The sequence below is a fragment of the Buceros rhinoceros genome, unplaced genomic scaffold (genome assembly GCF_000710305.1).
Source record: "Buceros rhinoceros silvestris isolate BGI_N320 unplaced genomic scaffold, ASM71030v1 scaffold14155, whole genome shotgun sequence".
In the NCBI taxonomy this organism is placed as follows: Eukaryota; Metazoa; Chordata; class Aves; order Bucerotiformes; family Bucerotidae; genus Buceros; species Buceros rhinoceros.
This window is the reverse complement of record NW_010411304.1, coordinates 67,636-90,623: the sequence shown is the minus strand read 5'-3', so window position 1 is coordinate 90,623 and position 22,988 is coordinate 67,636. Positions and strand designations below refer to the sequence as shown.

The window sequence follows — 22,988 nt, the reverse complement described above, 5'->3', positions numbered from 1 at the left end:
TTCTGTTGTACTTGGTGAATGAGTGAATCATGGAAGTTCAGTGTAAATAACTGACAATTCAAATACTCGGGTGTTTCAAAATATGTGGTTAACATCCCTTTGAATGGTCGTGTCATTTCTTAGTTATTTTAGATTAGTTGGCATATACCTTAGAACATAATTTAATCCATCAAAATAATTACTATGTAAGTGAGTACCTCTGTTCAACTGAGATTCAGTGATGCAAGGCTTGACCTGTAGTTTTTCTTTTAGAGACTGGATTTGTTTTTGCTTGGTTGACTGAATGTGCTTTGCCTCCTTTGTTTTCACAACACATTCACAAACACAAAAATCCTGTTAGCTTAAGACCTCTTTCTTTATTTCGAAGTCTGGAAGCATTGTTACATTGCTTACATTGGTTGTTGATTTGTTTTGGATGCCCAACTGGCATGTGCTTCCATTTCATATCTAAGCAAACAGGGGTTCTGGGGTCCTTGGTAAGGGCAGTGGATATATATGAATTTTCAGCTATAAAATAACTTCCAATTAAAGGAAATGCCAGTACTTTAAATATGACTACTGATAGTGCTTCCTGAATGAGCCTGTAGTCAAAGCATAAGACTATCTATGACTTCTATAGTTTCTCTCAGCAACTATAAAGCAGGTTCTTCCTTGACTGAGAGTAAGCAGCTATGTATTATTCTCAAAGCAACAGGCCAACAACAGCAAGAGTCCTCTTTAGTAAAGGTTACTTATTCCAAACGTGGCAGTGACTGTTTATTTGGTCGCTACATGTATCTTTTATAGCTGCTCCTGAGCTTCATGAGACAGACTGGAGTGTTTATTCTTACTACCAAGGAAAATTTATAGTCTGTGTTTTTGTGAAATTTTTCTTGATGGACATTGTGCAGTTCATAGAGGGACCACTTCTTGATATGTTTTACTATCTCCATGGATTTCCTGTCTTTGGCAAATAGGAGAGGAACTTGAAAAAGTTTGGCACATTTGGTCCTTTATTTCCCTGATGTAAGAATGTAATTTCATCCTTTCTGATGTCTTTCTTTAACTGAGATATCAACTTAAATGAACTCTTGGGCTAGAAATAAAGGACTTAGTTTTCTTGCTTAAACTTGTGAAAAAATGGACAGCTGCCTCTGCAAGGCAAGAACATACTATCCTAAACAAGTTTTTTATTGTTGTTGTATGAGCATGAAGAATCTGAGCTCAAAGGAGCTCATTAGGGACAAATACTATGATATTTTTTGTCTAGGCAATTCTGTGTGACAGTTGTGGAAAACTGGGAAAATACGTTTCCCTCTTACTTGCTACAGTCAAAACAGTGCGTGCATATATGAGAACAGACATGTTCTTTAAATGTGTCTCTGCTTACAGTATTGCTTTCTGCCTTTACAAGTTATACCGAAGAACCAGAATTTTAAAAGAAATCAATGTGTTGATTATTTTATATGTTTCTTCCCACAGATTCTTTCTATTATAAATTTTTCATATGCTTCTCTCCATTGAACCACAATTGTCTTATGTTGCTGGAAATGTGAAGATAGCATTTAGCCTGACGGGACTCTGGGTTGAAGGTTGTAGCTGAAATCAGAAAAAAGTCATAAATTCTACAAGCTTATCTAGACCTGTAGTCAGAGATGTATCCAAAGCATTCCATTCACGACTTCTATCAGGGAATTAAGTTTATTTGTTCTTATGGTGAAATTTTACTATTTTACAATCACCATAATTTTTGCATGCCCCAGACAATAAACTCGATATAAAATACACAGAATACCGGCTGGCATGATCAATAAATATATGGACTGCAGCTGGGGCAAGTCTGAAATCACCACTGCTTTTGCACGACTCTTTTTCTTTGTTACTAACACCCAAGCAAGGTAGCAGGGATAAGGTCTATTGCACTGGTTCTCTGGTAGCAACAGCTCGTGTCTGCTGGTTACACACCTTCTCCATTTATTACACTGCATTATTCACATTTGTACCAAGCAGGGAGTGATGAGCTTAATAATACCTGGAGTGTTTGAGAGAGTTCTGTATAGGTGCTGCTTGTTGCTCTGGGGATAACAGTACTTTAAAAAAAATCAGAAATACATCCTCTGTTGTAAAAATAGCAGCCTCAATCAAAATGCATGCATTCTTGCAAATTTTTTTGTTGGCAGAACCAGGCAAGCTGTGGGCATGGAGGGTGATTCAGTGCCAAGACCCAGTATTAGAAACCATACATTAGCAGAAGGGTTTTTATTTTCTTCATTTTCATTGTTCAGCCTTAGACTTCTGTGATAATGATGTTATCAGTGTAATTCTTTCTATGAAGTCACAGAGAACTCTGACGTGAGGGTTCTGTACACTAAAATTTAATGAGAAGTATTTTCTTTCATTCCCTAATAATACAATTATTAAATTTATTATGAAATAAAATTTCCTAAGGTGAAAAAGTGATAAACCTGTTTTTTCACCAGTTTCAAAATTTGTCTCATGCTTTGGTAAGGAAACAGGTGTTCTGCTATGCAGGATGGCTGTGCGCTGACATGGACAAAATGTGATTGCAGTGTCTCAGCTGAAGAGCAGCACTGAAGAGCACAACACAGCAACCTCTTTAACTGCTTCAGTGTGACCTGCAAATCATTTAAAAGAAAATAAAATTGAGGCAGCATGGATTAGATTTTTTTTCCAATAGCGTTTTTTTCTAAGAGGCAAACTATGAATTTCAAAAACTTGGGACTAGTTCTTTTGGACTGAAACTTTATTGACTTCAGTTGGGCTATGCAGGGGAGAGATTTATCCCAGTACTGTAATAGCTGCATCCTGAATTGCAAAATGTCTCCTGGGACCTGTAACAACCTTGTTTGTATTTGAAACGACAGTTACTGCTAGAAGATTAAGTCATTTTATCCTTGGTAACAAGTGTTTAGAATGTCAGGAGAATTTTTAACTAAGGGATTATTTTGCCTTCTAATTGTGTAGTTTCCTCTTTGTTATTCATTAGTGCAGATATTTACTTCCCTTTTTTCTATTTCAGTTGTCCCATATGTCTGATGGAATAAAAATGCTCTAATATTTGCTTTATGAAATATTTTTATTCAATTCAGATGAACCACCAACACAGATGTCCTTTTCTCTCTAATTAGCATATGTTGATATTTGTGTTAAATTAAGTAGCTGCAATACTGCGTATATAAATAACATACAGCAAGTGTTAACGGTGAACTGGTCCGCCCTCTGAATGTTATCTTAGGCTGCAATAGTTGCAGACTACATCAGATTACATTCTGCACCGAGTCTGAGTTAACTCTATCTTTTAGTCTGTCCATATGAAAGGTAGTTCTGATTCTTTCTTCTGAAATAGTTGACTGCTAGCTACGTGGGTGTCCAGAAGATCCAGCCTGATCCTTGGCACTGGGTTTAGGCTTAGGGGAAAGGAGGGTGACTTCATTGCCGTTTTTGTCATTTCTTGTTTCTGAGGTGCCAGTAACTCAGTTCAGAGGGCATTTTTCCAAAAATGCATTAGCATTTTCCACATTTCTTGTTTACCTGAAGAAGACTACTGGGCATATTCTTTATTCCTCAAAGGCCAGGTGAATTTGGAATAAACCTACTTCTCTTGGTCATACATTGAGGAACAAACTCATCCAAGCTCTTTTTTTTGGATTTTTTTTAGTGGTGCTAAGGAGCCTTATGAATAGCTTTATCCTCTTCCTTCCTTTTTATTGTGCCTTCTCAGTGGAGTAACTGAGACAAAGAGAAGTGGTAATTTGTAATGAAGAAGGAATGTGGAGGGATGGAATCAAAAAGCTTTGACTTGAACTTTGCTCCAGCTACTGTTGCCAGCCAAGGATTTTATGTGGTGCACCACAGCCTCTGTGAAGGCACATAATGTACTCTCTGAAGCAGTTCAGTCTAGAAGTTGGGCAATGATAACATGATTATAATAAATAAAATCTGGTGGGAATGTCTTTTGGCTTTTGAATACTGCACACATCTTTTAAAAAATGTATCACGTTCTGAAATTGAGGTGTACTTACAATGAAATAAAAGGAGGTGTATGGGGAGGCTGATGAGATGCACAAATACAAATGAAGAAAGAGCAAGATGTGGTCCTGGCACAGCTCCCATTGACTTCATTGCGTTACTTTGGTAACCATGGTCTTTCCCTTCCTCCACAGTGGTGGTCCACCATGCTTGTATCCTCTGAGTATTCCCTCAGAAGTTAGGTGTGCTCCGCTTAATAATAACCTTGATGATAACAGCATGGATAGAAACACGCAAAACCAGCTTTTTGTCCTCTTTCTATTGGAGCAGGAGATGGAGAAAAACTCTAGTAGTGTTATTTTGTAGTATTTTCAGGCATAATATTAAGAATTTTATCATAAACATAAACGTGTGTGCTTTCCATTAATGGATGTGGAAGACTTTTTTTTAATTATAGTGACCATTTTGTTTAATATTAAGTGTGTTTTACATTGATTCAATTTGTTGATCTGTTACTTTATCTTTTTACTTGCCACAGCTGGCTGGAGTCCCACTCTGCAGCAAATAGGGTGTGCAGTGTGCTTGGGATTGGTACAGGAATGGCGTGCAGACATTTGCCCAGTCATGTTTAGCTTTCTTAGGAAAAGTAAAGGAAGCTGCTTTCAGCATGAATGTTTTCTGCTTGACGCTGGGAGTATTCCTGTTTATTCAGCCATTTATTATTTTAAGTATCTGACTGCAAGTAGTAGGAAACATAGGGGAATAAAACTGCCTATGTGCATAACTGGATGTTTCTTACGCTGCTTCTGGTTACTTTTAATGCTTCTAATGCTTTTAATCCTTCTGGCACATTTCCCTCAGATGTGTACGTGCTTTGAGTTCCTGGAAGAATCTGTTAGCACGATTTCATCCCCGGTTTTAAAGCAGTAGAGAACTTTGTTTCCAGTGACAGCTTTCAGAAATCTCTGGTGATAGATATTAAGTGTGGTGCAGCTTTCTACTACACCTCTGTGTAAAGCTCTAGATTCTTCTGAAGAATCAGATGAAAAGAGGTTCGTGTGGCAGAGCTATAACTTGAGCTGGTTGGAGTGGAGTCTGCAGTAGAATCTATGTAGTTCTATTTTTGTCGACTCTGCAGTATTTTTTCATCTGTTCTTATGGTGAGAACTCTTCTTCCATGATTTCAACTCTATGCATATGTGCACAACTCTCCATTCTCACAAATGTAGTCAGATGAGAAACTGTGGTCCCCTTTTGAGAAGCTTTAATGGTTTGCAATTCTGCAGCTGGCAGTTACCGTCTTTCAGCTAGAACTTACAGTCATGAATGTCATAACCTGCAGCTCTGAATGCTCCTATTCTGTTTCAGTGCCAAGTGAAACAGATTAGTGACTCTCAAGTTGGTTCAATCTAATCTCTTAAATCTTTCTGTGTGTTATATTTATCTGCTTTACACTGGTGTGGACGGCTAGATGAATTCATGCAGTCAGCGAGAATCTCAGCAGAGGGACCGTGTCTTGTCAAACAGCTTTTGCTGGGTTACGATTGAACTTTTCGTTCTACTAGATCTTTTCAGTTTTCCTTTGCAATCTCACTGTCATTCTGAGCTTCCAAGTCTGCAGCCATGTCCTTGCAGGAGGGATAAGAATTCCTGCATCTGAACTGTCATCTTGGTCTGCATCCACAGTAGCATTTTAGGCCTGATCAGGAATACAGTTTTGAAGGAAGTCTCCTTACTGCAAATTGATACATGTCAAGGGATATATGAGCTGGATTGTCTTAGGATGAGACTAAAGAGGAGCAGCACTTCTCCAGCAGCACACCTAATTCATGCCCTCTGCTAATTCCTTCAGTGGGACGAAGCTAGACCTGGGCTGAAGAACCAGCTCCTGAACTGATGGCACAGGACCCACCAGGGTGTCACCCAGTTCACTTCATAAATTCACTGTCATCATTCCGCACAGCTTGCTAATGTAGACATCCTGCAATACAAGAGTTATACATCACTTTGATCTCCAGGGCAATTCTGATTCCATCTGGGTATTTTTTGGTAACTCCGGTGGAATGGGCTTAGCAAATACTGCCAAGGCAATGCCCTAATTCCACATGACAGTTACAGGATGTTTCCTATGACCTCTGAGAATTATCTTTTCCTATTAAGTGCAAGCCAATTTCCTAGCATTCACAGCTTCTCAATGGCTTAGTGAAATAAAGTGGTTGGGGAAAAAATGGTGTTAGTTAAAAGGATGCATCAGCACGTAACATAACTCTAGGGACACAATCCTGTTTCTGGTTATTCCTAGTAAAACACGTAAGTGTTTAAAAAAATATATATAGGTATATACATGTAAAGTAAAATATATATCATTAAATTATGTTTGGATTACTTTGATGTGGGTGGAAATTACATTTGCCTATAAAGGAATATGGAGAGTATTTTAGCAATTTTTGAAAATTATCTTTTCTAACTCTTAAATGTGTTTATTTATATTACGTCTTAATATCATATTTATTTACTGCAGGGTGTTGGGAAAAACAAGATCGTTGACAGATTCCTTCACCTTTTAAACAGGCCTAGGGAGTATTTACAGCTGCATAGGTAAGAATGTGTCACATTTCCGTACTTTGTGTTTATAATCTGATTTCCCATGTTTTAAAACTCACATTTCTGAAGTTTAATTTGTTTTTACTGTTTGAGCAAACACCCTATTATGGTAGATGCCACACAGACCACAGGAATGCATCCATTTTATAGGCAGTCAATAAACTGACAGGCTGAGGAGGGTATACAGGAATCTGATGCAATCACATTGCTTAGTGTAAGAGAAAGTAGAAGTCAGAGTGTACCGATGTTAAACCATGATCAAGAAGAGAGTAATATTTTGCTGTCTTTTCTGGAGAGATTTCCCTAAGCGTGAGGCGCTGTGAGAGAGAAAAAATTCAAACGTGCTTGATGGAATATATCACTAATTACATAAGAAACATTTTACATAGCAAAGGTTTTTTATTTTTTTTTAAATAACACTAATGAAAACATACGTCTTTGATATGTCGCCCTTTAACAGCAGTCTCTGTAACACTTTCACTTTCTCCCCCAGCTTTTTGTCTTTAAATGTCTTGTCCTTATATTCCTGGTATTTGGATAGCTCTATCTCATCAACTTTTGTATTCCCATAACTCTCCTAGACTTCTGTCACTTCTTTGCGAAATACCTCTTTTCTGACCTGCTGCTTTCATCCTTGTGTCAACTTTCCTGACATCTTCTCTGCTTGGAGCAGCCACCCACTCCTTCTGGATAAAATACACAACCATTTTTGCAAATCGCAATTATTTCACAAAATTCTACAGTATTTCTGTCTTTCTTTGTGTCTCTTTGAAAGGTTGTTCTCCGGTGAGTTGTGGTCAAGCAGAACAGTACTTTAACAGATAGCTAGGAGAACATTGTGTAAGCACAATGTTTGGGATGATGATGGGGCTGTACAGTTCATTATTTATAGCATGCTAGTTGATGCATTGCTAGGAAAGCCACTTTCCATGATCTGCCAACAGTCCTAGCTAACAGGGGATGTACCAATGAACTCGAGGTTAGCCAGTGAAGGCCCATCTACAGGAAGGGCTGGAAGGAGGACCCAGGGAACTGCAGGCCTGTCAGTCTGACCTTGGTGCCAGGGAAAGTCATGGAGCTGATCATCTTGAGTGCCATCACCCAGGCTGTATAACACAACCAGGTGATCAGGACCAGTCAGCATGGGTTTATGAAAGGCAGATCCTGTTTGACCAACTTGATCACCTTCTATGAGAAGGTGACCTGCTTAGTGGATGAGGGAAGAGCTGTGGATGTTGTTTACCTGGACTTTAGTAAGGCCTTTGACACCATTTTCCACAGTATTCTCCTGGAGCAACTGGCTGCTCGTGGCTTAGATGAGTGTACTCTCTGCTGGGTAAAAGACTGGCTGGATGGCTGGGCCCAGAGAGTGGTGGTGGAAGGAGTCAAATCCAGTTAGTGGCCAGTTACCAGTGGTGTCCCCCAGGGCTCAGTATTGGGGCCTGTTCTCTTCAACATCTTTATCAGTGATCTGGATGAGGGGATTTGGTGCACCCTCAGTAAGTTTGCAGATGACACCAAGCTGGGTGGGTGTATCAATCTGCTTGAAGGTCAGGAGACTGTACAGAGGGATCTAGACAGGCTGGATCAATGGGCCGAGGCCAATAGTTGAAGTTCAATAAGGCTGAATGCCGGGTCCTTGGGTCACAACAACCCCCTGCAACGTTACAGGCTTGGGGAGGAGTGACTGGAAAGTTGCTGGTTAGAAAAGGATCTGGGGGTGTTGTTTGACAGGCGATTGAATACGAGCCAGCAGTGTGCCCAGGTGGCCAAGAAGGCCAACAGCATCCTGCCTTGTATCAGCAATAGCGTGGCCAGCAGGAGCAGGGCAGTGATTGTCCCCCTGTACTCGGCACTGGTAAGGCCACGCCTTGAATACTGTGTCCTGTTTTGGGCCCCTCACTTCAAGAAGGACATTGAGGTGCTGGAGCATGTTCAGGGAAGGGCAACAAAGCTGGTGACGGGTCTGGAGACTGTCTTAAGAGGAGCAGCTGAGGGAGCTGGGGTTGTTTAGCCTGGAGAAAAGGAGGCTGAGGGGAGCCCTTATTGCTTTCTACAACTACCTGAAAAGAGGTTGTAGTGAGGTGGGGGTTGGTCTCTTCTCCCGTGTGACAAGTGACAGGATGAGACAAAGTGGCCTTAAGTGGCACCAGGGGAAATCTAGGTTAGATATCAGGAAGAACTTCTTTACAGAGAGGGTTGTGAAGCATTGGAATAGGCTGCCCAGGAAAGTGGTGCCTTTTTTGTCTAGTCAAGACAAGCTTTTCTAGACTCTGTAAAGTACTGTTTATGGTTACAAGGTTTTGGAGATAGATTGAAGTAGAAAATGATGAGCAATCCTACAAAAATAACTCCTGAATATAGAAAAATGAAATTGAATTTAAAAAAAAAATATAGATAATAGAATAATTGAAATCCTTTGTGAAGAACTCAGTTTATATAATAGCTTGTTAAACTTTATAGGCCATTTAAATAAGGATTACAATATTGTTAGTGCACACTTTTGGATTACAAAACAAAATACGAGAAAGTTTACAAAAAACTTCAAAACAGTTCACTGATAAGCTTTTAGATATTTTGTGTGGAGAAATGCAGTCAGGTGCTTATGGCACAGATTTTATTAGAAAATATGCTAGAATATGCACTTCATTTTTGATAGCCCTGGGTGTTTCTGCAGATTTCCTAGCTAGCTACCATCTGTACCATTAAGCATGCCAACAAGTCTTTCTAAATACCATACTTTTAAAGGTGCTTGTGTACCTGAATTACAGATCCTGAGAAATGGAACACTCAAAGCCTGCATTTTAGTTGATTATTACCTTGTAAGAGAATGGAATAGTATTAATGCTTTCTTAATGAAAAATATGGAGGCAATTCAGTGTCAGATGAAGGTGGACATTCTCAGCCCTTTCAGAAATGTATCTGACAAATGGCACCTCATGAGCCCTTGGAATTTGGGTTGCAGACTCTCTAGTTCCACTTTACCTTGTCTCTCTGGAAATGTGTGTGCTCTGGTCAGCTGCATATTGTGAGGCTCTGAGTTTCTAGAGAGAGAGTGCATCTGTCAGGAAATGGCTTATGATGACATCATGAGTTCTTGAATTTGCCCATATCAACTGTCACTTCATATAATTAGCTGTCAACAGGTAATATGATGTATGTATAATAATGCCAGTATGGAATGGGTGCAGCAACTGAATAGTATCTGTTCTGGAGTGGAGACATATGTCCTTAGCTATAAAATATCCTTGTTGGTGACCATAAGTAAGATTTAGCCAGAGGAGAAACTGCTGGAGTAGTAAAAACCGTAAGAGCAGCTTTAAAATCTGTATAATGAAGATATTTAATAAAATGTAGTGTTATGTAATAAATAAAAGTAGTTAATAAATAATAGACACAAGTAATTAGTCTGAATTTCAGAAGTATTCTGATTTATCAATGTGTTATTTTGAAAAAATGGTTTTTGATTGTATTTAAGTGCCAAAATCATGAAAGTATTCCAGAAACGTTTGCTTTCAATAGTTCGTGAGGTAAATAAGACGGAAAAACACTGTGATGTAGTGTAGTACGGTTTGTTACACAATGTAATAGGTGTAGGTGTCTTTTATAGAAGAATACCTCACCCCTTTTGCCAACAAACAGGAACATAAAAGAATTAAAATGGCTGTTAAATCTGGTTTGGTTTTGTTTATTCATTGTTTGATTAGGGTGGGGGTTTTTGTTTGGTGTTTTGATTGTTTTGAGCTTTATTTTACCTTCTTGACGAAACAGTATAAGAAGTTCTGCTGATCTAACGCTACATATGTTCAATGACATTCAAACACGGAATATTTGCTTTTGAGGCAATGAGATATTACCAGGAGTAGTTTTAAAATCTCACATTTTCTCTCTTACACTTCAAGATGAGGAGAGCATATAGAAAACAGAAAAAATGAGAGCGCTTTCCCTTTAATATCCTTTCTGACGTCTGTATTTACTTGCTCTACCACGGATTCACATGAGAAGGGTCAGCCTGACCTTAAGGTTTCAATTGCTTGTAGAGATTATAAATCCTTTTTCTAAAGCTTTCTTACAATGCTTGTTGAGAAGTTTTATTTTCATGAAACTATTAAGTCTTAGAAATAATTTCGAGACCATAAACCCAAAAATCTTAACTGGAAGCTGTTCAGCATTTAATAAAAATGCTTATAAATTTTACAAAAAGCTGGCTGCTTCAACTTGCATACTTCCTGATATGAGAAAAGCCTCATAATTTTCTGAACCTTGCTCTTACTGCTTTCACCATCTCTCATGTGAATGATGTGGAAAGAAATTGCTAGTGGTTCTACAAGAAAAATCTGATAGACTAAATTGTGGATCTCTAAAATAAATTTCATTGAATCAGGAAAAAGATTTTCGTGGAAACTGATAATATCTTGCTTTAAATTATGAAGTCTTTTGGACCAAGAAGCTTCCACAGAAGGAATTTAAAGTTTTAGAGAAAACTCAGGCAAGAACATGTGCTCTTTTAAGACTGTAAAATCCTTCTTAGCACAGATGAGAGTGATGTCTAAATATAAAAATGTAAACTCCCAGCTCTCCTGCATAAAAACATCGGAATAAAGTATCATGGACTTCAAACTGTTGGCTCCCTTGGTGTGATCAAAAAAAAGATTAATTTTGCTTCTCTTATCATCAAATTGGTAACTGATTGCACACAAAGAATGGTTTTGCTGGAGTAAAATGTGCAACCATCATTTAAACCTATAGGGTTGCATCTAGGTGGAATTCAGTCATACTGGCAAGCTGCTCTTTAAATTTTAATGACAATCATTTCTTCTCCTCCGTGAAGCTCATGTATTTGTAGATTGTGTTACAGAATACAGTATTTATCCTTCTGTTTTCTATGCAAGTTTGGTTTATGGCTTTTTTTTTTTTTTTTTGGATGGTGAAGCTACTTCTAATAGAAAGTTAACTAGTTTCCCCTTTTCTAGGTTTTCAAGTGTTGTTTTTTGCTTTTTTTTTTTTTTTTTGGATGGTGAAGCTACTTCTAATAGAAAGTTAACTAGTTTCCCCTTTTCTAGGCATTAGCATACATGCTAAAGCAATTTGGTTTTGTTGTAAGTTTGATATTTTGCCACTATCAACAGAATACTAACTGCTATAGAAACTGTATTTGTTATTTCATAATCTTACTATTATTTTAGAAGATATTATACCACCTTGTTCTGTTTTTCCTAATGTTACATTTTCTTGTCAAGAATTTACCTATGGTATTGCATCTTCCTGTCAAAGTTACTGTGTTTGTTCTAGTAACTGTTTTGGAAATTGTGACATGGAGTTCATTTTTAAATCTACTACATTTTGTGTTGTGCCTTTTCTAGTTCCCTATTAAATTACAGTAATCTGATGATCTTTTCTTCCAAAAATTAACTGAGTTTACATATGTTATCCTTTTCAAAATGAACATAATTTTGCTGTGATCTTTTAACAATCAAATTAATGGACAGGTTTGGGGTAGGAAAATGAGATAATGGTGTCCCTACAAGCAATACTTACTACAAACTGTCCATTAATCTTTAGATGTTAATTTTCTCTCCCTCTTTTTCAGCACATGTAATCGGTATAAAATCTAATTACCTGTTTCCCTATTGAGATCATTTAAAATTACCCTTTCAGCTTTATTAACTTCAGATTTTTTAAATTCTAATTTAAAAAGTTGTTCCAGAAAGAATAACTTCTTTTGTCCAAGACACAGATGAACACCTGAGACTGTAGAATGACAGTGTACCTGTTCTCCGAATTGCATTTTATTATCTTCTCTTGAAAGAATATAGGACCATTTAAAACAATTTCAATGCCGATATAGCTCTGCAGGTCTTTTTTTAAAAATGAACAACCCAGAAATGCTAGCTCTGAAGCTCTGTATGTCTTCTTGAAGCAAGTGCTTTGAAGCTGCACTCCTTTATTAGAGGAATCCTTTGAACACAGTGAAGATGTGTTTGTGTTGTGAATTTGTATGTTGGCAGCCATGAGAAAAAGGCTAGCTAATGTTTCCTGATGATTTTGAGTTATGAAGGTGTATGTCTAGAATATATTTTTTAAAAATGTGGTACAGTAACCTTTTAATGTGCTTTATTCTTTATTGCAGCTTAGGTTTGGAAATAAGTAGTAAGATGACATTTTTGTTATGAAGATTTATGTCGTGAAGCATTGAGTGTATTGGCTAGTATGTAATAGGTGTCTTTATGGTTTTTTACTCTTGTCGTTGTTTTCCCCCTTTTCTTAAATACATTTTAAATCAATACAGAGTTGCAATGCAAATCTTCCAAGAGTTCATGCAAACTAGTGGTCTCTTTCCATAAGCTGGATGACTAGTTCTGCTATTGTCAAATTCCAGGTGTCAGAGAGCTACTTCTTTTGTCTTTTTGTAGGAATTGAACTCAGCTTGTATATCCTGCTGTGTGGCCGTTGTGGAGGAATAGTTTAGGTTAGAAGAGCCAGTTGTTTACTCAGTGAATTGTATTCTTTTACACAGTAAGGGGAACTGTAGGATGTCGTGTTTCTTCATTTATGGATTTTACAGTTAGGGTGAGTGAATTTCTTTCACTGTTATAACAAATTGTGTGAAAACGTTGCATCTTATTTTGAAAGATGGATCACGTAAAGGTAATTCTGTAACGTGATTTAAGCATATAACCTGAATTAAATACATAATTCCCTTTAGACTTTGTTCTGCCACCCACAGTCATACTGAGTAATGAGTACCTTTATACTCCAAGTAATTTATGAGATTTTAAACAAATATGTGTCCCGCTGAGTAGCTTTAACAGCCTAGCAGGAAAAAAATGGGTATTTAATTATCAGTGCATGCAGAGAAGTAAAAAAGAGTTTACAGTGTCATTTAACGGAGAGACATCTAGTTGCCTTTTCAGATATTTTAAATTTCATAAACATAGTGGTCAGATCATGCAATACAATGACTATGTGATGGGTTGGCTGAAGAAATTAGTTTGTAAATGTCAATGTCATGCAAGTTCTTTCTTTGTGTTAAGATCGCCTACTTTTCATCAGCATAATCCATGAGTGGATTAGCTAACCAATTAAGAGCTTCAAATGGCCCTTGGCCTAATTGTTTTTCAAATGCCTTAAAATTAGGTCACAGCAGATGGGTGTGCTCCTGTCTAATTGAAATGTGATTGAGAAGATATGTATACACACAAACATAGATTTTTAGGTAGATATCTCACAGAAATGAAGAACAACAATAATTAGAGCATTTATTCTGTGTGTTTGATTTTTCCTTTCAACTACCATGAAGTTCCATTTGAAGAATATGAGGAAGGCCAAACCTGAATCTTGTTTATCTAAATTAGTTACCATGAGCACCAACCCTTAAAATACAAGGTTGCCTTCCATAGGTATTCTCTACCCTTTCAGCCTCAGTGTAACTACATAAAACAGCCAGGACAGTATTCAGCACTCGTCAAGATGGAGTAATTCCAGTGAATGTGGACGTTCGTAATGTTAACTGAAGTCCTGACACTGAGTCCTGATTTGTGCATAAGCTTCCTTGAGGACTAAAGTCTTAAAATAAAGCATTGGAATACCATTTTCTTTTCTTAAGTTAGATTATAATAAGTAAATTATACAATGGATCAAATTCTGTTTTAGTGTTTACATTTCAGTGTTCTGGGGACGGCAAATGTCAAAACAAACAATGAATATTTGCAGATGTGTCATGTAGACAGAATTAACTTTTGTAATTGAGTTCATGCATTGATTTCATTTCTCTGAAGAAGCATGTTTCAGTCCATGTTTCAGGTGGTCCACCAGCTGAACCAGCACAAATCATTCTCCTTTGTTCCTTAATTTTTCCTCTTGGCTAGCTTCAGCTCTTATATTTCACCACAGGATATCCAGAATGCGTGGAGATTTACTTTCGTTCCGTCTTTGCCTCCCATCTTGCCCTGTTTCAAGGTCTATTGATAGAGGTATTCAGCTCTTCCAACCAATTCCAAATTTTCACTTGAAAAGAGTCCGGGAGAAAGTGCTGAACTCATTGATTGGATTTGTGTAGAGGAGAATTCTAAAGAATAAAATAGCTGTCAGGTGCAATTCCTCCCCTCTCTTTTTGGAGCAATATTTAAAATTCACTTATTTAGTAGAATTTGGGTAAATCTTGAAAATTGACAGGGGCAGAAAGGGCTGAATAGTTTCTGTGGTTGATGGAAATTTCTTCTGCCGCATCTCATAGTTCTTTCCCAGAAAGAAGGCATTGCTGTCAAAGAAATAGTTACTGTCACAGACTAGCATGTTCAAGTAAGTCTATAGACCTCATAAAAAGCTGCCTTTGAGGTAAGTAATGTACCAGTAGCAAAAAATAAATAAAAGACAGTGATGTGAGCTAATAAACAAAAAAAAAAAAGTCAAAAGAATTCTCAGAAGCCCTACTGTAAATTGAGTGGTACTGTCAGAAGGGTTGCTGAGGTTCAGTGGCAGATAACTTTTTTTTCCCCTTTTTAATTTTTTTTTTTATGGAGAGCTTGTGAGGATGACTTTCTTGATAAAAATATGTTCTTAGGAAAGACATTAGCGAGCTTTTCATGTTTTTCTATTACAATCAGAAGACAAATCAGTTCAGTTGAGTAAGATGACAGTATGTCAGACAGATTTTCTCACTCACTTCTACATTCCCACAGTCTTGCTTTGTGTCAGAACTATTTTCATCTTGAGTGCCAAATGTGATGCAATTAGGAGGTGTTGATATTTGTCTTAAAGCCTAGTTAACATTACAGCCTAGTTAAGATGCTAATATTAAACATGAATTACAGTTTTCAGTTCCTTTCCTGTGGGAGTGAAATTCTACAGTCTGATGTTTTGAGTGCCAGACATATTTTATGTTTAGGAAAATCTGCGTACTGCTTTGTTCAGAAATATTTCAGACTTAGCACATTTTTATTATTCTATATTTCAGTGTATTTTCATTTACATATTTCATTACAAATTGGAAATTTAAGAAGAAAAAACCCTAAGGAGGTAGTTTTTAGCTGTTCTTTACTGTGTTTAGGTCTTGTTAGGTTTCTGAAGAACAGAAATTAATGGTATCTAGTTGCATACCTTATGGTTCTGAAAGGAGAAGGACGTTTATCTGTGCTAACCCTGGCAAAATCATTCTTATGTACATGGCTGAATGTAACAGCCTAAGAAATACAGGAGTTCTGCATTCACTTATATCATCAAGCCAATGAAATTAATATTTGGCTGTATATTTAGCTTCTGTAATACAATTCAAATGCCTTGAAATATCTCCTTAAAATATTAAGACTGAATAACAGGAAGGTAGAAGAAAGGAGGGAGCCACAGATAAAAAAAAAATGTAGAAGCTAGATTTAGGATGTCAATTGTTATTCCATTTTGATATCTTCTGCAATTTCTTGTGATTTGTGCAACTTTTCTAGTAGCATTTAAGTAAACTGTAAACTCCTCTAGTGTTGTTTCCTCCAAAGATATGGTCAATTCTGTCTTCCCTGAAGAATGACATCATCCTAAGGATTTGTGGGGGCTGCTAGTGATATTAAGCACAAGTTAATATTGTATATCAGAGAGTTGTTAAGTAATCTCTGCAGAGCCAGGGGATTAACTAGCTCACCAAATTTTGTGTTACAGTAAAATGCCATTTGCACTTGTAGCTTTTCTTCCTTCACCATCCACACCATCAGTAAAGATCTTCCTTTCCTGCTGTTCTCTGTTCGCTTTATTTATTTTAATGCATTGGCTGCTAAGTGCAAATGTATGATCCGTAAAGCATCCTGTAATGCTTCATCATCCTTTACCTTGTTCTTGGCCTGTACTTTGCTTAGATCCTCTTATTTCCTCACCCTGCTATTACTTTAAAGAGATCACAATTCAGGCTTGACAAATCCTTCCCCTATTCTCATGGGATTAATTCCTTAGAACATTTCCCCACAAATTATTTCTGACTAATTAGTAACCTGTGACTGTGCTTTCATATACTCTAGGGTTTGGTTTACACATTTTAAAATCTTTTGCATCTGTGCCCATATAGGCTTGACCCAGAAATGATAACTGGTAATAGAGGTAGGCTCACATAAGCAGTCTGAGAATTTAGTCCCTAAAGAATCCATGCTCAAGAAATGAAAGTTGTTGGTTTATTGTTATTTTTAGATCCATTATTGATTTCTCTGTCCAGTGTAGAAATGGGTAGACAAGCAGGATGACAATAGAAGCTTTGGTTTTATGTCCATGGTAGGATTTTTTTCTAAGATAATAGATTAATGCTACTGCTTATTTTAGTGGTTTAAAAAATTGTGCTACAAGGGAATATAATACAGATCCAACTGTTTTGGGGAGTGTTGCTGCTTGTGACGGACCATCACCTTTAGCATTTGATGGGGCTAAATGCAGAGAAGGTGGACTCAGCTTCGTAACCTTTGCCTCCTGAATTAAAGTTCAAATGAAGTAGCTAAACATTAAAGATCTCTCTTCCTGCCCTGTGCTTTATTCTTGTGCGTGGGAAATGCTGGGATAAATCAATCATGAGTTGAAAGCTAAACAAGAAATTATTAGGGACAGAAATCCTGCTGACAGCAGATTCAAATAAAGGAAATGTGCATGTTATGTGCTGTTAGTTTAAAACTGTAATTGGAAGCTGGCCATTTAATAGTTTGGTGCAAACAGTACCGTGTTTGATTTCCTGTACCCATGGAGCTTATCAGAATATTGTCGGTTTTTTACAAGGTGTTACAAAATTAAAGACAGAACTAAGGTGGATATTTGGAACAGTGAGTCAGCTTAGCTTAAGCAAACAGGTTTTTTATACATCATGGCTGTGAAAGGGAAGAGATTTTTGTTGCATCAAATCTCACACGCAGTGCAAAGGTTACCAACCTTACCTATCAGCCAGTGTATGGATCTTAAGCAGCATCAGTGAGGCTCTCGTGATGGGTTTTGCCACATGACATTCTGTTGACACAGACTAATCCAAATTTTGAAATGCAGGAGGAAAGAGATGGCGTAGCCTACTTGCTCTAAGATTAAATTGCATATCCTGTAGCCCATGAAACCGTGGGAGTCATGAGGACCTTCTGTCATCACCCGCCTCTGGATTTTTCTTTAGTTTATTGATCCCTCTGAACCCCAGGGTAGATGGGATTGGTTTTACATATTTTGACAAGTATTTTGTGCAACCAGGAGAGCTTTTCCCTCAGTAGTGGACATGATTGATAAAGGCAAATCCAGTGTGGTGATGTCTGTTCCTGGACCTTTATGTATTGCAGCTGTTTTTTATTTATCTGTACATTCAGTGGTGGTTAAAATAGATCAAAATAGTGAAGATTAAGGAATATTCTCATTCAAAATATAAATTAACACTATTTTAAATTACAAGGAAAAAAAGTCATTTGAACAATTCAAACACAGAGTTCCAAAAGAAATGCTCTGCTACCAAAACCTCTGTCCCATCTGAGACCTTACACTGCCCATGATACAAAATGTAGCAAGTGGTGATAAAAACTATTCTATCTGATATGGTTTAGAAAGAACTAAAAATAATTGATTTTTTAGAATTCCACACAAGTTTTTTAGTATTTTTTTTTTCTTGGTGATACATGGAGAAGAGCAACTAAAACATTAATGATTTGACTATGATACTGCAAATTCCTGCAAAAACCTTCTTTGGAGGTTCCCATTTGTATGTAAATGACAGTTAAGCATGTTTAATTTGAGATACTAGTAACAGTAGGAATGTGCCTACATGCAAAAGATACAGATTTACTTTTCAGTGTTTTCATTTCCAGGATTTATGAGAAATTGAGACCTACCGTGAAAGCCCTGGCAGAGACATGGATACTCACCTTTGACCACTAAGCTGGCACAGTGTTATTCTCAGTTCAAGTTCTTCAAGAATTTTAAAAAGATATTTTTTCTTCTTAGGAAAAGAGAGCATTTGGTTTTAAATATATTTATTTTGCATTTTATTGTAACTAAAACTCCTGTGTATTTTTAATTAACACTTTTTTAACTTCCACATTTCAGGGATACCACTGTACAAAGCCTCACCCTACAACCTTCTGTTCAGAATGGTCTCATTATATATGAAGATTCACCACTGGTCAGTAGTAACATTTGGATGGTGTATTTGGAAATGTTTTTCATTTAAAACAAGTAGTAAAATGTATTGGCTTTTCAAATAAGAAAATTCTTTGTGATTTGATTATTTTCAGTGAGTGTGGTAACATTTCATTAACTTTGGTCACATTTGCCATGTTTGCTGTGCCAAATGTTAATAAGATGATAGTCTTGGGAGTCTGCACACTCTGCACGCACAAAATGAGTATGGAAAGTAATTTAGTGTTAGCCTGACACATTCTAAGTGGAAGAGTGGTATTTTCCTCATTCTCTTGTGTAGTATCTCATACCTACCTGCTAAGCTGAAATCCAAACAAATGTTGAAGCCATTCTTTAGTTCTTTCAGTCACATGTTGACAGTCTAGATGCAAACTGCTTTTGCACTTCTGTCAGCACTCCAATTCATTCTCAGTCAGGCTCCTCACTTCTTTCCCAAGCACAGCCCTTTCCATCCCTATCCTGAACAAACAGAAACACACACCTTTCTTTTCTCACCTGCCTCCTCTTCTCTCTGCTAGAGTTTGGTCACTGGTTATCTCTGTTCTGAGTCCCTTTCATGTCTCAGTGCCACTGAGGTGTCACTGAGAAAATCAGTAATGCAGCTTCTTGCAGGTTTTTGGGGGGAGTTGTTATGTTTTGATTATTTTCTCTTTTAGGTAAAAGCAGTGAAGTTCGGACATATTTTGGTAATTGATGAGGCAGACAAAGCACCAACAAATGTTACCTGTATCTTAAAAACCTTAGTAGAGAGTGGGGAAATGGTTTTGTCAGATGGAAGGCGAATTGTTGCCAGTAAGTAGATAGAAGGTGTTTTGATCATTTAGAGTAAAATGTAACATGTTGCTAGTTTTCAGCAATTATATTACTAAATAGAGACCCAAAAGAGTCCAAATGGAAAAAGTACTTGATTTACAGTAATTTTCTTTACTACTTGACATAAAGGTTCTCTTAAATGTGTGTTCTTGTGAATTTTGCTGAAAATTAAAAAAAAACAAAACAAACAACAACAAAAAAAAACCCACCCACAAAAATCCCCAATAAACTGTAAGTTGAGCTTTCTGCTTCTCATTTGCCATAAGAAATAAAGATGGATGATCTTGGTTGTGCCCTTCTGAACAGTTGGGGTGTAATTTTATCAGATCTAGAACTGAAGATATGAGTACGTCTAGGGTTGAATTGTGAAAGGATTCATCTAATCAAATATTGCATATCCTTATGCTATTTAAATACATCCTGCAGGATGAGTATTTTGGAATTTAATGAAAATTAATTGCTGTGATTTATAAGAACAAAATGGTTTTCATTATTTTTCAAAGAAAGACCATATTTGAAATGCTTTCTGAATGTTAGCAGACACTGTGTGTTACGCACGGAGTTTCTCTTTAGTAATAATGGGAACAATGTTTAAGTATGAACAGGGTAATCCTTCAGCGTTCTCATGGCACAGCTCTTGTAAACTGTAGGTGGCCTTTTTTAAAAATGTCGTTAGCCATTCTCAGTTACTACTGCAGGGTTCCTAAATGCCATTTGCTTCTGGAAACATGCTGCAGGAGAACAGGTGGGGCCACTCTGACTCGTTTTGGAGAAAGAGTCTTCACATGAGTGAAATCATGTGTGTCTGGCTTCTCACAGATTTTTGTAATAACCAGGAGGGATTTTAGTCCTGTGTCCCCGATCAGATAATGTCAGACCTGTATAAAAACACGTTATTCACCATTGGCTTCAACACCTTGGTGAAATTAAATATAAACAGGACAGTTAGTCTGCACTGCAAGAACAGTGGATGCATTTTTATGTTTTTTGAATTAAGCACATTGGTTAAATTTGCATGAAACAAATTGCAAAAGTTTAAAATTAAACCTAGAGCACTCAGTTGAATGACAAACTAGGAATTTGCCTTTTTTTGTAACTTCTTTTTAGAAGAATGTAACTAAATTAGAATTCTTCTAATTCTTGTAATTCTGAGAAGAATTCTTCTAACCTACTTATGTTTGTTTAATTCATTCATAACTTTAAAGCTTAAATATGTAATTAATAAATTGTATTTCTTTTCCAGATCATGCTAATGTAGAGGGAAGAGAAAATGTAATAGTTATTCATCCTGATTTTAGAATGATAGTTCTAGCAAATAGACCTGGATTTCCTTTCTTGGGTAATGACTTTTTTGGCACATTAGGTAAGTGATTCCTATTAAATGGTGATCTTTAATAGAGCTGATTAATAGAATAACTGTCTTTATTAATTAGATTTCATGAGGAGAAGAGGTCCTCATGCATGTTGATACTTGGTTCCACATCAGATGCTTGAGGGTGAGATTCTGCTTAAGACTAACATGCAAATTTACATTGCATAATAACAATGCCTGAACTTGCCCTGAAGCAAACATCTTTATGTGGTCATTTGTGTGTAACTGTTTTGTTTTATGGGGTCTGGACAAACAGACAGGAAAGGTTACAAGAAATCTTTGTCAAATAGTGTGTGTTGTATAAAAATATAGCAAAACCATGAACTGTAAGCAGCTTGGTACCTGACATCAATGGTTAACAAAACCACTCACCGTTTTTTTTCCCCCTGTCAAAACAAGTCACCAGCCAGGTGCTGGCCTCTTCAGTACGAGAGGTGGGAGCTTAATGAATGGATCTTTTCTGTCCTCTCACCAGCAGAGTCTACTGGCTTATTTTTTGGTCTTAGCACTGTGCCACTTGCTTCTTAGACCTTGTTAGCCTCTCCACGCACATGGCCATGTGGGATAGGCGTTATAAAAATATGTATTGCAGAATCACAAAGTGGTAAGGGTTGGAAAGGGGATCATCTTTAAGGGTTTGGGGATCATCTCGTCCAACTCCACTGCTGAAGTAGGTTCACCTAGAGCAGGTTGCACAGGATCATGTCCAGGCAGGTTTTGGAAGTCTCCAGAGAAGGAGACTCCGCAATCTCTCTGGGCACTCTGTTCCAGTGCTCCGTTACCCTGAAAGGTGAAGAAGGTTTTCCTTGTGTTCAGATGGAACTTCCTCTCTTCCAGTTTGTGGCCATTGCCTTTCACTGGCAACCATCCTCTTGCCACCCACCCTGTAGATATTGATAAGCATTGATAAGCTCCCCTGTTAGTCTTCTCTAGTCTAAAGGTATTGACAAGATATTTAATTCATCCTAGTTCCAGGTAAGGCTGTCCAAATTTCACATCAACATTTTTCATATCAACAGCAGCCTCATTTCAAGAAAGCTCCTGGTAGGTTCTAAAAATCCTGTGTATCAGCAAAGAATCCCCACAGCTTCATTTCACAGCAAAAGCAAGATTACGTTGCATGAGGGCAAGTGATGAAGATTCGTTTGCCTGTATAGACCAGTGTTAGTCTAAATGGGCCTCTGGCAAGGCTTTGGCAGTCTTGCACCAGAGCTATGAACTGAATAGCCCTCCTAACTCCATTGACTCTGTAGGCATTTATGTTCAGGCACCTTAATTTATCTGGTTTTGTCTGTTAACTTTAGCTTTAAAGCTTATTCTACAAGAAATAACAAAGTACTCATAAAAGCAGGTGCAAACCCAATTCTGTATTGCATGGTAGCTTTTTGTTTTTCAGATGTGGTTCCAAGTGAATGGATATTCCATGTCACAGACTCATTGGCTCTGAGTTTAACTCACCTATGTCGCCCCAAGATGTTTTACTATCCCTTATTTATTTTTCTTTAGCTAATTTCCCTCCTTACACGGACCCTTTAAGCAAAATTGATCATCCCAGCATTATTGCTTTTGGCCCACATGGCAGAAGCTTGGTTGAAGTTTTGGAGTTCTTCATTGATTTTTTTTTTTTTTTTTTTTTTTTCAAGCATAGGGCTTCTTCTGCTTTTAATCCAAGTCCTTTTTCAGCAGGGTCTGATCATGCTTCTGTGAAGTTTTGTGTGACTGTTAAAGGACTCTTTATGAATAAACTCCATTTTGTGGAGTATTTAATTGAGACCAATGTAATGCAAATATATGGAAAGAATATCTTGCCAAAATTCTTACTGTACTTCAAGACAGGTAGAGAGAAAAGATAAATACAATTTTTCCCCTAGATCCTTTTTCAGCAGGGTCTGATCATGCTTCTGTGAAGTTTTGTGTGACTGTTAAAGGACTCTTTATGAATAAACTCCATTTTGTGGAGTATTTAATTGAGACCAATGTAATGCAAATATATGGAAAGAATATCTTGCCAAAATTCTTACTGTACTTCAAGACAGGTAGAGAGAAAAGATAAATACAATTTTTCCCCTAGACCTCTCGGTGGGGTTGCATTAGGGCATTC

General features: G+C 37.2%; 1 protein-coding gene across 1 annotated transcript in view; it reads left to right on the top strand.

The window, feature by feature from the left end:
* Positions 1-22,988, top strand: part of VWA8 (von Willebrand factor A domain containing 8) — a gene marked incomplete at both ends in the record, with an annotated part of 95,036 nt that overhangs the window by 5,684 nt on the left and 66,364 nt on the right. Inside the window, 4 exons of the mRNA XM_010135978.1 lie at positions 6,491-6,567; positions 18,610-18,685; positions 19,359-19,494; positions 20,759-20,878. Of these exons, the coding sequence (XP_010134280.1) occupies positions 6,491-6,567; positions 18,610-18,685; positions 19,359-19,494; positions 20,759-20,878 (409 nt within the window). The remainder of the gene's footprint in view (positions 1-6,490; positions 6,568-18,609; positions 18,686-19,358; positions 19,495-20,758; positions 20,879-22,988) is intronic.